Source organism: Tenrec ecaudatus, chromosome 2, assembly GCF_050624435.1.
Source record: "Tenrec ecaudatus isolate mTenEca1 chromosome 2, mTenEca1.hap1, whole genome shotgun sequence".
In the NCBI taxonomy this organism is placed as follows: domain Eukaryota; kingdom Metazoa; phylum Chordata; class Mammalia; order Afrosoricida; family Tenrecidae; genus Tenrec; species Tenrec ecaudatus.
The window spans coordinates 92,964,314-92,981,658 of NC_134531.1; the positions used below are offsets into that span (position 1 = coordinate 92,964,314).

Genomic DNA, 17,345 nt, shown 5'->3' on the forward strand with positions numbered 1-17,345 from the left:
GAGCGCATTGCTGAGCTCGGAGCTCAGAGCTCCAAAAACATGGTGGGGCTGCCGAATGCCTATTTCACCTTCTGAAAGCCTCAGACTGCAAGAAAACCTATCAAGCCAACTGAACGGAAAAACTGAAAAGTAAGCTTTCTACTCTCATTATTTATTTAATGTAAATTTTATTCAGAAAATCTTTAATATATAATTATACTGCCACATAGTTCAAAAAGTGCAAATGGTGATAAACCAGTGCATTCATATTTTTGTTTTTTTGCCAATAATGGGGTATTGACCTGGCCAACTTCCAGCTAGACATTCACATTCTGCTTACACAGAATTTCCTGTAATAATTTTCAATTCAAGAAAGATTGATCCTGTATGAGCGACAGATATGTAGCTGAAACAAAGAAGAAACCGATGAATTTTAAGGAGTCTCTCTTAAGGACATGTTCTAGGGCAGGTGTCCATTGGAAAGGAAGGTCATGTGTTGAAGAACGGATCTGGTTTCAGGGCGAGGACAGACCAGAACAACAGATATTAGCATAAAGAAGATAAGGGAGGAAGTCAGCACGGAATTCAAGATGCAGAATACAGCGGTAGAATATTAAAGCCGTGTAAATACTGCGCTTTGGTAGAACACATAGGCTATCCTCCATCCTCTGAGGGGGCCCACTGGCAGGGCATGACTGGGAAGAGCAAGCACGTCGACAATCCACAAAACGGCAAACGAAGCAGGAGAGGGATGACAGAATGTTTGGAATTCTGAAATACTGAAGAGCAATGGACAATTTCCATGGAAATAAGGTACTAGGCTTGCCAGATAAAATAAATGCTAACAATCCTAGCAACTACAGGGAATTCTCATTTTGCAAAAATAGTGTAGAACCATAAAAATGACTGCATAAACTGAGGCGGTGAATCAAAAATTGAGGGGGAAAAAAGAGACAGCTTTTCTGTGACCTTCTGATCTTTTTGTCAAAATGTCTCTTAGCATTGATGAGAAATGAATACAAATCAAACCAAACCTATTGCCTTCCAGTTGATCCACTGCCTAGGACCCAGAGTCACACACGCGATACAGAGTTGAACTGCTCCATAGGATTGATTCTCTTGGCTAAAACCTTTAGCTAATAGATGAGATTGACCTTGGCTGAAAGCACAGATTAGAATGGTGCTTTCCTGTGGTTCATTGACTATGTAAAGGCATTGGGTTGATGGCAGGTCTGGTGGCTGATGCCATGTCGGGTCGCAAAGGTGGCAAGAAGCAGCCCCTGAACCAATGCAAGAAGCAGACCAGGGAAATGGATGAGGAAGAAAAGGCGTTCAAGCAGAAATAGAAAGAGCAGAAGACACTTGAGGAGCTAAAGGCAAAGGCCCAGGGAGAAGGGTGCCCAGGTTACAGCTGGAATTAAGAAATCTGGCAAAAAGTAAGCTGTTCTCAGTGACTGAGGCAGTTATGACTCTTGATTTCATGCCTGTTCAAACACCTGGATTCCCTGCTGGGACAGGGACTGATAGAGTATCGTTTTGGAGACTGTTGTACATTTAAGAACAAACCTTTGTGGAAAAGAAGGGAAAAAACGCATTGGCATGTGTGGATTATAAAAAAATGTGGATAACTTTGTAGAGAATTCCGTAACACTTCACTGTTCTCATGTGGAACTTGTACATAGACCATGTGTCGGTCATTTGAACCAAACAAGTGGATATCGTTTGGTTTGAAATAGGAGACACGTACATCAGGGTCATATCCTCTTCCATATTTAGTTCATGTATGTTGTACAAATGATCCATGAAGCTGAACTATATGAAGAAGACTATGGCATCAGGAGTAGGGGAAGATTAACATGTAGTAGGCAGATGACACAACCTTGTATGCTGAACGTGAAGAGAATTTGAAGTCTCACTGGCAAAACACAACGACTGCAGCCTTCAACAAGGACTCCTCCTCAACAGAAAATGCAAATCCTCAAACTGGACCAATAAGCGACAGCAGGAAAAGACGGAAGTTACCGAGAATTTCATTTTACGTGACTCCACAGTCAATATCCATGGAAGCAGCCATCAGAAAATCAAATGACACTGCACAGGGCACACCAGCTGGAAAAGATCTCCCTTAATTGTTAAAAGCAAAGATGCCACTTTGAAGACTTAAGATGCGCCTAATTCAAGTCCCGATTTGCTTCTTATGCAGGCGATGGAAATGGAAAGTCAAAGAAGAATTGGTTCTTTGCAGTATGGTCCTGGCAGAGAATAACAAATATACCCTGGATGGCCTGACGAACACACACACACACACTCATTTGTATCGGAAAAAACATAGCTAGAATGCTCCTTAAGAAATGAGGATGACGAGACTTGGTCTTGTTATTTTGGATGTGTCATTAGTCCCTAGAAAATGGCCTTCATAATTGGTAAACTAGAGCATCGCTGAGCGAAAAGAAGACCCTCCACACGATGGACGGACCCGTTGGCTGCAGCAATGGGCTCAGGCACAGGGAGGGTGGAGAGGAGGGCGCGGGGGCAGGCAGGGTTTCCTCCGGTTGTGGGTAGGCTCATTACGAGGTGGAAGTAAATCACCAGCACCTCACAACAATAACCTCTTACAGAGCAGCTGGCCAATCCTTCTCCCATAATAGGAGGAGGAAGTCACAGTAAAAGTCCATTTATTTCGCATACTACAACTTAGCATATTAGAACCATTGATAATTAAAATGTCTTATTTCTCGTAGAGATTGAGTAGATTCTAAAAGAGTTATCAAGAGTAGTTTGAGTTGTGCTTGCCTCCTTATCACCTAACGCCGGCTATGATACAAGCACCACGCTTTTATGCCTTCGAGAAGCGAGGCTCTGCGTCAACTAATCTATACTCCCCCCTTTGAATGTCACGGAGGGCTCTCAGAGTCGATAGAAGGTGACGTTTTTATGCTAGCTAGCGTCACTTCCTTTGGGACTTCTTCAGCCTTTTCTCACAAACACTTGACAATTCACTTCCAGTGCTTAATTCTTTGTTCCACTTTTCATCTCTGTTAGCCAATTCTCACATTTTATTGTAATATGTCATGAGAGGGCATCATCGTGAGACAGTGCTGGGCGTGTAAAACTAAATTTCAATGCACATGAAAATCTACTAGGTATTACTGTATAATTCAAATTGTAAATTGCCTAATTTTGCAAATAGATTACCTACATTGGTTGTATTTAATCACTGGTGTTGCGACCCTACAGAACCTTGGTGGTGTAGTGGTAACGTGTTGGACTGCGATCAGCATGATCAGAGTTCAAGACCACCAGCAGCTCCATGGGACAAAGAAGGGGCTTTCTACTCCTGTAAACAGTTACAGTCTAGGAAATCCACAAGAGGTTATTAGGAGTCAGCACTGACTCATTGGCAGTGAAATTTTCAATCTAATCATGCTCCATCCATAAAAAAAAAACAAAGCAGAAAAGATTAAAATGGAAAGAACACTTTATATTTCCTTCAAGGAAAATTTTTAAAAGAAAAGTCAAAATCTGATTTTCATATTGTTTCTTCCTCATAGGTTTGCTTCTAAAATATTAGCCAGTGATCAAAGAAATTCCAAGCCAATATTAGAGGGCCATTATGAACGTTTTCTCTAGTAAAATTATTGCTGTAGAAAATATGGTGCATACATTTATTGCCCTGAATTTTTAACAAATCATTTTTATAGCACTTTAGAAATTAAGAATATATGCAGTATTACTAAAATTTGTACAGGATTGTGCAAGGCAGTTATCTAAAATATCTATAAGCTAGGTGGTAAACAATTTTGTTTTTATGGGTACAAAGTACTGAAGTTGGAATTATATATGTAAAGTTGAAAGGAATATTAATAAATTATATTGAAGTATAAGTACCATGGACTATCAGAGGAACAAACATCTGTCTTGGAGGAAACACAGCCAGAATGCTCCTTATAAGTGAACAGGAGGAAATCTTGCTCTCACATGTTTTGGACATGTTCTCAGGAGAGACCAGTCCCATCACGGTAGCAAAAAGGGGAAGCCCCCCCGACAGGACTGGACTTGCTCAGTGGTTGCAATACAAGTGCCAGGCGGCATGGTTGCTGCGAGCGGGAAACCACGAGAGAGCTGCCCTTCCTCCCAGCAGGTGTTGGCTCCTCGGCCAGGCAGCCACGACACTTTCCGTCTCCTTCACCATCACCACCATCCACTGGGGTCCGTTCTTTTTCTTCCGCTGTGACCTTCCTTTCTCGTGGCCCAACTTCCCAGTGCAGAGGAGGCGACTGAAAATACCCTGGTTTGGACCTGGTACATCTTAGTCATTAAGTAACATCTTTTCACTTCACTTCAAAGGGGTTTCATGCAGCAGATTTGCCCAATGCCAATATGTCATTTGACTTCCTGACTGCTATTTCTATGAATATTGCCCATGGATCCAAACAAGGTGAAATCCTGGACAGCTTGGATCTTTGTCTATGTACCATGTGAGGATTTCTGTTTTCTTTACATTGAGTTGCAAACCGTATGAAGGCTACAGTCTTTGATTTTCATCAACAAGTGCGTCAAGTCCTCTTGCTTTCAGCAAGCAAGGCTGGGTCCCCTGAATACTGAAGTCTGCTGATAAGCCTTCCTCCCATCCTGATGCCACATTCCTCTTCATATTGCCCAGCTTCTCGGATTATTTGCTCAGCATATAGAATTAATAATTATTATAATCAAATATGAGTTAACTCAATTCTCACACCTAGGAATGGAAGTCATTGGCCAATCATCTCTCAAAATTGATCTTGAAATACAAAGATTTTCCCCATAAAAATGAACAAATGTATATATGTATGTGTGTATAGATCACCTAGTGAATTGGGTGAAGGTTTATTTACAGAGCAGATCCACTTTTCCTTTAATTCATTCCCATTTGATTCATGTCCTTGATTGAAAGCCCCACAATGCACCATGCTTCCTCCACGTCCTACCTGTGTTTCCTGTTCCAGTTTTCTAACCTTCCTGAGCTTTATCTCTGGGGAAGTGCTGTGCTTTCCATCTCAAATGGTTGACTGCCAGGTGCGTGTACCTCTTTCCCTTACAGACCTGAAGATCTCTAAAGCTATGGGGTAAGTTAAAAATGACCATATTTTAAGAAATAGGATGTATCTAAATTTTAAAAACATATACCCGATTTTAAAAGCTTAAGAGTCAACATAGAACATTTTGGAATTTTGTGAATAGAAAAGGTTTGGCTTATCTGTGGTCCCTAATATTCACTTAAGTTTCGTTTTAGTAACAAAAGAAATTCATTGTAGATGTTCCAGCTCACCTCTAAAAACAAAACAGTGCCTCCAAAGAGGTAGAGTGTGGGAGGATTTTTATCAGGAGGCAGATTATTAATGGTGCCTCAGTGTCAGTTTGTCTGTAACAAGACAGACTAAGCAGACAGAGTGGGTGTCGACTGAAGCGGACTGAGAGCCTGTGCTCCAGGGAGGCACATCTCAGACAGTCAGAGAGAGTGAAGGGCAAGTGGACACAGGAAACCACAGAGGTCAGCCAGGGGAGGCAGAGAGCAAGCTGGGGGAGATGCGATTCCATCAGTTGCCAGGACAAAGACACTCTAGGTGCTGGCGACTGGAAGTCGGGGAAATTGAAGAAAAAAGAAGCAAAGAGCCCTACACAGAGATGAAAGCAGATGAGAGAAAAGCAGAGTGCAATGTACAGACACAGAGACCTATCCTGGGCTTTGACACTGCCCGAGCTGACAGCGGAAAGGAGAAATGAAGGACAAGGGAACGCAGGCGGCTGTGCTGTGGGAAGGGAGATCAATACTAACATATGGCAACAAGGATGAACATGGCCGCCCTCTGCACTCCTTGTGCCCCTTTTCCAACCACTATGAGCATAGCTGTAAAGAGGGCAGTGAAAGAAAAAACCTTGTCCACATTCCTAATATTCAAGTATAAACATATTAATATTACTCAGTTGCTTTTTGCAAAATCATTGCAAAAATAATTAGTTTTAAACTGCTTCATCTTTCAAAGGAAGAGTTAGTTCAGTAAAAGGAGAGTTGCCACCTTTACTGCCAAATTCCTCGAAGGATTTTTCACAAATTGGTTCAGAAAGCTGTAAAAAACATGGTGGCTATTTTTAATTTTTTTTTGTAAGTGCGACTTCTGGAGTGAGCTTACTGAAATTCACTGTGATTATTGGAAAACTGAAATTAAAAAATCACAGCTGAATATTAGGCCTGAGGAAATACACATACCCAGGATAAATGTTCATGATCTCTATAAACGACCATTTCTTTAGATAACCAAAACCCAAACTCACTGTCATACAGTCTCTGGTGACTCAAAGAGACCCTATAGGACAGGGTAGAACTACCCGTCTGGGTTTCAGAGACGAATTCTCTAAGGGAGTAGGAAGCCTGGTGTCTCTCTGGAGAGACTGCTGGTGGTTTCGAACTGCTGATCTTGCCATTCACAGCCCACCTAGTAAGCACTAAGCCACCAGCGTTCTATCTTAAATGGCTCCCTAATTAGTTGTTTGCCCATAGTTCCTGATGCTAGCTAACTATTTATAATGAATGATTCACTGAAAACACAAGAATTTTGGGTGGTCAACTTTTAGAACACTCATCGCTTCCATCAACTGATAATTATAAGGTAGCACAGACAGTGAACAAGGGGACTCACTGATGAATAGAAGCTACCAGGCCAATTTTACACTAATGAACAAAAATGCTGGAAAAGTGCTATTTAGTCCATGAAAACATCACTTAAGGGATTAGGATCTATATCTATTGAGTGGAACGGGAGATGTTACAGCCCTTGAACAGTAGATACGTTAAAAATGTGGTACAGTATCATATATGGTAATATGCCTTGAATTCTAAGGTCTGTTTACAAGACAAAGTATAGATTCTCAACTGCCTAATTAATTTGAGCTGAGTCTAAAAACATATTAGACAACTGAACTTGACTACATATTCTGAGTGACAGCACATTCTAGAAGCAATTACTGTTGATTTTTCACTGCTATCTTGAGAAGGAAGTGATTATTCACTAACAAAGAAGAGATATACTCCTTAGTGTCATTTCCTCAAGAGGTATTTTCAGCAATAAAGTGAAGTGAATATTTAGCAAATACTCAGCAAGTTCAGTCAGTGTAAACAGTCAATCTGGATTATTTAAGCAAAGAAAAATTAGGGTTACATTAGTAGGCTGTCTACCATTCACATGTACCGAGTAATTGCTAACTTTCTATTGACACTTTCTCCTGGGAGAAGTGGAGCTTGCCAGTTAGGAATATGTTTTTGATGTGCCCCTCCTTTTATTTCCAGCAGACAGGTCCATACGAACATAGTAATTTTTCAAATGTAGTTCTTAACGCTAAGGCATCTGTCAAGGACGACAGGGCAAAGCCCCAGCAGCTGCTCCTCAGGAGAAGGTGAGGCTCTCTGCTCTGGGAGAGATTTAGAGCCTTGGAAACCTTATAGAGGTTCTCAAGCTGTGGGTCCCACCCCCTTTGGGGGGTCAAACAACCCTTTCACAGGAGTCACCTAAGAGCATCAGAAAACACATATTTCCAATGGTTTTAGGAATGGAGACACCGCTCCTCTATCCCTCTCCAGGCGGGCCAGCCCACATGCAGATAGGCCCACATATGAGTACCTGGCGTGAAGACTGTTACCCATGCTACACCTTGCTTCAAGACAAAATTTCATTTTTTGTCATTAGAAATAAAGATTTCACAATATAGAATTACATGTTTTTTTGTAATGTAACACTATGCTTTAATTATGTTCAATTTGTAACAATGGAAATACAACCTGCATATCAGATATTTACATGAGGATTCCTAACAGTAGCAAAACTACAGTGATGAAGTAGCAACGAAAATAATTTTGTGGTGGGGGGTCACGAACACTTGAGGAACTGTCTTAAAGGGCGGCGGCATTAGGAAGGTTGAGAACCACTGTCCTGTACGGTCCCAGTGGGTTGGAATACACACACTGACAATGGGTTAGTGAGGGCAGTTACTATAGTCCCTCCACCCGCTCTGTCTCTCTCTCATAAGTAAGTTTATTTGGGAAGCTAATAGGTTGAGATCAATAAACAGTAAGAATACAGTCACTGGTGCCTTGAGCCAGCAGCCAAGTCTCTCTCCAGTTCTCAGTCTCTCAGCCACATGGTAGTTATAATTTTAAACTTTGTTAGCCATTTCTTTTTCCCTGCAATTCCATACGTGGCACAAAGCATTACGTGCTGCACTAGCAATGGAAACCCTACAGGCAGGCTTCAACCTCCTGCTGCGAATTTGCATTTCCACCCAGATATACTGAATCAGATCTTACAGTTTAACCAGATCCCCAGGTCATTGCTATAGACTGCTGGTCCATATAAGGCTCACCTGGGCGCCTGAGGCACGCCAGGTGCTGACTCAGTCTCTCTGGAGTGGGCATGCAAAGACTCGACACGGGGCCAAACGGAATCGGCCTGGTAGGTTGGAAGCTCTAGTAACAGCTATGCAAACCCCATGGAGTGCATTCTACTTCACCCAGGCACAGGGTGGGAAGTTAGCATCTACTTTGTAGCTACAAATAACAACATTCTCGTTCTAATTGTGAGGTATCCAGATTTGTACCACATATTCTATATACGCTTTTTTTTTAAAGGAAAATCTGCCTCAAGTCACGGCAAGGGCAAAGGACAGCGCGACGGATACACATCGCAGGCGGAGATGTGGTGCCAGCTCTCATGCATGTCAACAGGCCAGAGTGCGTGAATGTCGGTGTTCGTGTTTTGCCACCATCTGTCTGGCAGTTTGTGGTACTGTGGGACTGTCAAGCTGGGGGCTGTGGCACCAGTGGGTCACATGCCTGGATGGTCAGCAGTGATCACTAGTGTCAGCGGAGCTTCCATACGAAGCGCAGAGAGAAAGAATCGGCAGCCCACGTCGGGGGGATGAGAGCCACTGCCAACCTGATGAATCGCAGAGGAATGTGGTCAGGCATGGCTGGACGATGAGCGCCTCAAGCTGGGACTGTCTGTCAGTGAGCTGATTCGGACCCATGGCTGGAAGATACTCAGACTACGGGGAAGTTCTGCCTCCTGAATGTAGAGCGGACAGGGTCACTGTGAGGTGGAACTGACTGGCCAGCACCTACCATGCACAGGTGGAAACCATCCTGTGGACCTGGGGCACAGAAGTTGGTGGATGCTGAGGAGTCCCTTAACCTCCAGGTCAGCCAGCCACAACAGCCTCTGGCCATTCCCCTCGGCGCGTAAGCAAGCTTATCGGTTAACCCAGAATGGTGTGTGGATGTTATGATTTTCTGTAACTTAAAGAATTGTGGAAAAATCTTTGTAACTTGCCCGCAACCATTCTTTAGACACCCCTTGAGGACTGGTGAGGTTGTCAGGTTTCCAACACCTGTAGAACAAGAGACTGCTAGGCGAGAGGAAGGTGTGGATTTCAGAGCTGACTAGGGATGCTGAAATCCAGGAAAAAGATCTTTGATGTCAAGTAAGTAAATACTGTCTTTTTGAGCAAGTAATCAGGAAGGCTAGAACCAGAAGTAAAGGCTAGGAGGGCTATCCTGCAACGCAGCTTTCCGTGGCTGACACCGACAATGTCACAGCCTCTCTTTCCCTCACACGGTCCTTCAGTCCCCTTTCCTGCTTTAGGTATTTTTCTACCTACTACCACTCTGAACACTTTCAAGTGTCAAAAACAAAGATGCCTTTTAATAGCTGGGCATCATCAGCTTTCTTCACCACATTTTGTCTTCAGCAAGTGTGTCAGGAAGGTGAGTATCATACAATGTCACATTATTAGAAGAAACCATTCTTGTACTGAGGTGAGATTTAAGTAGAAGCCCAAAGTCCATCTGTTTCCTTATATATATGCATATATAAACAAGTATACCTATATTTATGTATTTAAACACACACACATATATTTCACTCTTTTTCTTTTTTTTCCAGCCCCACTATCATGTTTACCCATTGTTCACCTCTCCATAATTCCTCACAGATTCAACTTGATTTATCATAAACGTCCAGAAAACTATACCCTCTCCTCAGCATTTTTAGAGCCCTTACTAATTTCCTATACCCATCATTGTTGGTTCCCCGCTCACCTCCCCACCCCCTCCAATGCCTCCCATAAACGGCCAGACCAATCTCTGTAAGATTGCCTATCCTGCCCATCTTGTACAGATAGAAACCAACGCCCCTCCAAAAAAGACCCCATACAGGTAGTCACAAGACTAACAGTGGTCCTGACACAGAGCAATGACTACCTCTCTGTTAAGTAGAGAGGGCATGTTATAAACCACCAGTCCAACGCCCTTTCTTCCAGAGCCGCGTATTCCAAATCCTGCCTGCCTAGTTGCTCATCCCCCACCTGTCAGTCTTCAGCAGCCATGTCTGAAAAACGAGCATCCTAAACGACCCCATTGCTATTCCTGCAGTCAGGGATGGAGCAGTCTAGTGTGTCCTACCCCCCAAAGTTACGCCTTCAGATAGAGCGTCTGGGGTCCAAAAGGCTTGTAGTTAAACAAGTGGCCATCTAGCAGAGAAGCAACAAAGCCCAAATGGAAGAAGCACACTAACCTGCGTGGTCATGAGGTGTTGACAGTAAGAGGTATCAGAAGTTCAAAAACAAGCAACTAAATCAATGGGAAGGAGTGTGAATGTAGTGGAGACCCAAAACCCACCTGTAAGGTAATTGGACAGTCCCTGTTGGAAGGGATGATAAATCCAGGGTGTGGTAGCACAGATGAACCACATAACAATCCCTTAGCTCGCTAATATCTCCTCCCCTTACTATTATGGTTTAGCTTGTTTTACCTCATTAATCGTGTTAGATTTGCGTATGTTCATTTGTATATTAAAGATGGTTCAGTTCACGAAAGCCAAGTCAGGTAACCCTTCAGAGAAAGTAAAAGGAGCAATGGTCCCTTGAGGGAACGAGAAGAGGGGAGGGGGGAGCAGGAGTTGATAGCATTGGTGACCGTATAACCCCTCTAGAGGAGATGGAGCAACAGAATTGTATGGGAATGGATACATTAGATTATGTAAGATATCGCAAAAAATTACAACACCATTATAGGGAAAATAAAAATAATTGGCACCGGTCTGAAAAAGAGCTGCCACCTGGTACAGGCCAGTCAAAACAAGCTGTGCTCAGACTTTTAAGAAGTTAGAAGATAGCAATCTTCTGTAACCTTGTCTGTTTTCAAACATTTATATTTTGCTTTTTTTGCCCTCAGGGAATGTCTCCTCACACAGAGTCAAAAATTATATTAGCTCTGTTTGGGGAACAGTACACCACACAAGATCATTTCTCCTTTTATCTTGACTGCGACCCCAATGCCTCTTCTGGCTTCATTGTTTCCAGATTTCTATGTTCTGCTGAACGTGTTTCTCCCGTCTATTAGTTGAGCTTTCCTTTTGATTTCTTCATTATATTGTCTAGCTTCTTGTGGCCCTATTTTCTGTGTAATATTTTGTGACCCTTGTCAAGGTCATAGGGAATATAGGAAAATCTGAGTAAATATGTAATTTCAAGTTTATAAAAAGACTTAGAGGCAAGAATAATAGAAAGGAGAATATTTCCACAAATGCGTTTTCACCTCTCTAGAATGAGAATAATCAGCAATAGCTTAAAATAAGCAATAACCTCAAATTCTTAAAATAAAAAATCTTAGTTCACTGTCATCGAGTTGAAGCTGATTCTTAGCAACCCCGTACAACAGGGTAGAAAGGTCCTTGAGTTTCCAAGACTGTAATTGCTTAGGGGAGTAGAGGGCCTCATCCTTTCCCTGTAGAGCAGCTGGTGATTTTGAACTGCTGACCTTGAGGACTAAAGCCCAGTGTGTACCTATATGTAATTGTAACATGCAGTAGTACCCCATAATATTTTTATATACCATCCTTCTGATGAACTGAAAATATTCTCCAGGTAATTGAAAAAATGTGTCCCTATTACATGTCTATAAGCTATGTCAGACAGGTCTTTATTACTGCCATGTTATAAAAAACAAACCCAAACCTACAAAGAAACAATCTGTGAGTTATAAAACAAACAAACAAACCTACAAATCAATAAACAACACCCCCCCCCAACACATACTGTCATTGAATTGATTCTGACCCACAGCAACCCCATATAGGCTTCGCAAACAGCAGGGCGGACAGCCGCCTCATTCTCTGAGGGGCAGCTGCTTGGTTCGAACCACCAGTGGGTCCCAGCCAGGGTCTGTGTCTAATCCACCGTGCCCCCAGCACACCTTTAGTAAATACAGAGACTCTCATTAGTTACAACCACCCTCTCGCTCCCACTACACTCTAGTTTTACACTACAAATAGAAAGAAATGGGGAACCAGCCACTTGACACCCCATGAAACACTCTCAAACACCCACCATTCACGAGCTAATAACTGAAGAGTCACACTGCACTTTAGTGTAAGATGCACCGTTGCCAACTCTTCCAAGCTCTCAAGTAGTACAGTCGATTTCACACAGAAAAGTAAAACAATACAACTGTACTGAAAAGAATTATCAATGGCATTTTAAGTACCATTAAGATTTGTTTATACTTACCTTTTAGATTATATAGTCATAGGTAACAATCATTTATAAGTGAAGCAATTTGAGCAACATCTTTTTGAGGGGACAGTAAAAGGAAACAGGTAGATGGAGGATTTGTATAAAGAGGAAGCTTAATTATCTTTCTGTCTGATAAATGGCACAGCAAAGCCCACATTGCAGTTGGGGAGCAAGTCTTGGTGGGTCTTTCTGGGTGGCACAGCGTTTAAAGAACGGGATCCCAGGGCCACTAGATGCCTTGGAAATAGTCTGGTGACCTGCTCTGAACGCTTACGGCCTCAAACCCGATGGAGCAACTCTCTTCTGCACATGCGTCCCCATGAGTCGGAACAGGCTCTACGGCAGCCCGTACAGGATACTTAGCAAAAGTGTCTTAAGCCCCACGCATCAGAGCTCCGAAGAGCCTCATCAAGCGTCAGTCTCAGAAGAGGTTACGATGTTTTTCTACTGAAGCTTGAGAGACCACCAGAGTTGAAGTTGAAGCACATTGTATTAATTATGTACTAATGTGCAATAAATCACCCCAAACCTTGGCAGCTGAAAACAACAATTTACCATTCCCAGTGTCTGTGGGTCAGGAATCTGGGCATGGTCTGGCAGGTGACTCCAGCTCAGGGTCATTCAAAGACTGCAGTCAGTCGTTGGCAGGGGCTACCGTCCATCTCAAGGCTCATCTGGGAGAGGATCTCCTTCCAAGGCTGATGGCATGCATCAGGTTCTTGCTGGCTCTTGGCCAGAGACACTAGGCGCTTGCCACATGGGTCTCTCCATAGAGCAGCTCACACAGAGTGAGAGAGCGAGAGAGAGGACAAGAGAGAGTCCAAGGTCTGCCAACATGCACTCATCTTCCGATGTGGCCCATTATTCGGAGACAGCAGCATGACAGAGTGGTGGAATGACCTTTGGAAGACGCACTTAGGGTTCTTTATAGGTGCCAACACCTTGGGGGAGGGCTTGGAATCAACGTCTCCCAGGGTGTGGTACTCACGCCAAGTCAGTGTTTAATATAGAATGCCATCTCGTCCAGAGCTGCCGCAGAATAACGAGTGGCCCTGGGAGCTGCTGTTCTCCTCACCATGATCTTAGATGTCTACTGGCAAAACGGCCATTTCCCCTCCCCTGACTGTAGGCTTTGCTGGTCAAGAAGTTTTACTTTCAAAGGATGGAATGCTTCCATCAGAAGACACAGCAACGATTCCACTGAACTGGGAGATGGAACTGCCAACTTGCCAGTTTGGGTCCCTATCCTTGTGAATTATGGGGACAGAGAAGGGTGTTATTACATGCCTGGCGGGGGTGGCCGCGATTACCCATGGAAAGTTGAGTGGAACCGTGAGGAAAGGAGGACTAGACAGTATGCAGGTAATGCAGAAGAGCCTTTTAATACAGTGGTTCTCCACCTGTGAGCCACTACCCCTTTGGGGGTCGAATGACCCTTTCACAGGGGTCGCCTGATTCATAACAGTCGCAAAATTAGTGATGAAGTAGCAACGAAAATGATTTTATGGTTGGGGGGTCACCACACCATGAGGTATTACGGGTGGTGGCGTTAGGAAGGTTGAGAAGCACCGTTTTAATACTTCCCGGCCTGTGACAGCAGCTAATAGATAATGACAACAACCTAATTAACATGAAATTTCCAAAGGCCCGGACTCGTCGGAATGACGGTGTTTGATCCTTCTCCCAGGAGCAGCGAGCTCAGATGGTGGTGGAGAACAATGGGAACAGGGCTGGGTCGTGGAAGGAGGCAGAATAAACAGCAGCTGCGATGACAGGGAGGCATTCTGGTGGTTCAGTAGTTACGCATGTAGTTGCTAACAGAGGGGTCTGAAGTGTGAGCCAAGCGGTTGCTCAGTAGTAAAAAAAGCCCGGTGGTTTGCTCTCGTTAGCATTCCAGACTAGGAAGCCCACGCTCTTCTACAGTGCACTAGGACTTTCCAAGGCCCAAAGCTCTCCATCCGCCAAGGTCCAGGCAGAGTATTTTCAATACCATTCAAAATGTATATTATAGGCTATAGCAATCTATAACACCTCTCAACTCACTGTATTTACTGTTCCTATAACATTGAGTTAGCACTGAAACACAGATCAAGATCAGTCTCATGGGACATCCATACCTCTCCCCAGTCCTTGTCTGAGTCAACCGTTCACTCACGTCTGTCTCATCTCTCCAAATTCTAACAGCGACCATCATCTTAGCCTGACACTGTTTTAACGACTCGTCCTGCTGAGATTAGTGGATAACCATTTTAAACTACTGAAATTTTGATAGTGCATGTGAGCCTTATCAAAAGTTCATTTGGTTTTCAAGTCAGAATAGCATACTTGATTCACAAAATAAAATAATGCTTTTTATTGGAACATGTTTTCACCCGACGAACCAGACCCTGCGCATCAAACACACACCTGCTGAGACTCGAGGGCAGTCAGGCAGCATGGACTCCACAGATGTATCCAATGGTTCTGAGCTGGACACCCAGTTGCAACAGTTCTGTAATACAATAGCGACAATTCTCGGTTGAAACAATTTAAACCAAGACCAAATTTGTTAAGCTGCAGAAATTAATGTATTCATTATGATCAACTAGTGCACACACACTTTAATTTTCTAAGGCAAACCCTCAGCACCAACACAACTACACAAAAAGGTTCGTCTTTTACAATTCAGCCAATCATCTGAGCTCATATTGGGAAAAGGTCATTTTCCGTGAACTGTTCGGTATATTTCTAAATAAAAAAATTAGACAGCCAAAGAGTAATATATTCTAATCAAAAGAAATTGATCACAATAAATATTAATTTAATCATATGGCAGAATGACATTTTAAGCTGTACGCATGTGCCATACTAGAAATGACTTTTCCATGTATTCCTTAGAAATTAGTCCATACACTCACATTGTCTCTTAGCGTCTATTAAACCCTGTACAATGTAGACCATAGCAAAACAGCTCAAGAGAGGCACAACCTGGTGAACTGCAGCGAGGCTTCTGCGGACACGGAGCCTTCCATAGTAAAGACCAGTCTCTAAGGCAAACATGATTTACAACTCAGATGCATAAAAAAGATCTCTATTCCTTCCATACATTTTACATCTGTGTTTGAAGTCTGGCTTTTAAAATTGTGATTGACTTCATAAATATGTGTGTGTGTGATAATTTCTCAATACACACATACTCTCTCTCTCTCTAAATTTCCAGCCAGATTTTTCAGAAAGAAATCATCCCATCCATCATGTTGGACAGAATCGCGGATTGCTGTTCTGGTCAACCAGCATGTATTGTGCGTTTCTAGATGCTTGCTGCCCTGGGTGTGCACCATGGAATCCGGCTGTACTGTGGGAAGATCCTTGACTGGTAGATCAAGTGTCTTATTGTATTTCCTTAATTCATTCTGTCTGGAAGAAGATGTCAGCTGTGTGGCAGTGAGCAGAGACTTTCAAAGGCCCCAGTCCCCACCAATAAAGGCCGCGGAATGGCTTTTGAATAGAGTTTTCAAGGCAACCCTACTGTTCTGGGACCAGGGAGAGCAGGCAAAGCATAAAGGAAGAGTTGCTGTGCGAGATGAGAAAGTGAAGTTCACAAAGCACGGCCGATTTTTGTAAGAAACAGTAGATCAATGAAATCATTGAACTGTGTGGAAAAGAAAAAAAACAACATAAAAACAAACACAACATCTAGTAATGTTCCTAAAGGCCTTCTCTCGTTTTACATTTAAAATAGATAAAATATTAGTATTTTCATGTATCACAAAAGCTTGACGGCTTAAAGTGGATATGTATTCTATAACATGCACTCCTAATCTTAATTAGCAGCTGAATGCAAAATTACACAATGTAAGAGAGCAGAAATTATAAAAGAAGTAGGGTTTTAGAAGATATTTCATACATTTAAAATAAGTAAAATTAATATTACTATTGATAGAATACCACATCAGAGAGTTTCAGATAATGCAGAAGATTAGCACACAATTAGCCAGCTTTTATATACAATGTGACACTTGCTTGTAAGAAATAAGTATTCTCCAAAGCAGTGTCAAGATATGTAAATGGATGATTTGTTTTATCATTCTTCACAGCCCCTAATAAATTCAAGAAATCATGACTTCTATAGGTACTAAAAATAGGCTCCCAATGATACAGGGAGATAGCTTCAATGAAGAATGACTCTCTTTCTCTCTCTTTTTCTTAAACAATTCAGTCTTTTCAATGACAGCAATTAGCACCACAGACAGACAGGCAGCGATTAGGTATATATGCTAATTATTATTCATCCTACTAGTACCTCCAAATCTGATGAAAGTCGGCTATTATCCAGGTGATATGTCAGTCTTAATACTGTTCACCCACACTTCACATATGTAAAACTATGTCTTACTGGATCTTTCTGTTAGTCATGAAACAGAGGCTATTGGGTCGGTGTAAGCTGGGATGGCAAATCACGAGAGCAAGAACACTATCACAGTGTGCAGGTGATTAATTATATTCCTCCCTTTTACTGTTGACTTTAAAAGGCGGAACAAACCGAGCTCTCTTAGAGTCACCTGTAACTGAAACATTTAAGGCAAAATAAAGATAGCAATGTAATGATTATGTGATCTGATTTTGGCTTATGCTTGGCTCCCCAATAAAGATCAGACAGGAGATAAAGGCCCTCTAGTTACACTCAGTCTGTCTGGAAGTTGTCTAGAGAGACAAAGTGCTTCGGTGGAACTTTGAAGGTTGGATACTCTAAATTTCAAGAGTATAAAAATATAGATATGTGTGTC

General features: G+C 42.5%; 1 protein-coding gene and 1 pseudogene across 8 annotated transcripts in view; one reads left to right on the top strand and one right to left on the bottom strand.

Moving 5' to 3' along the window:
* Window positions 1–17,345, bottom strand: part of ARB2A (ARB2 cotranscriptional regulator A) — a 498,151-nt gene that overhangs the window by 167,601 nt on the left and 313,205 nt on the right. For all 8 annotated transcript variants that reach the window (XM_075541276.1, XM_075541283.1, XM_075541275.1 and 5 more), the window contains one exon: window positions 14,986–15,070. In XM_075541276.1, the coding sequence (XP_075397391.1) occupies window positions 14,986–15,070 (85 nt within the window). The remainder of the gene's footprint in view (window positions 1–14,985; window positions 15,071–17,345) is intronic.
* LOC142440902 (translation machinery-associated protein 7-like) lies at window positions 1,227–1,419 on the top strand (annotated as a pseudogene).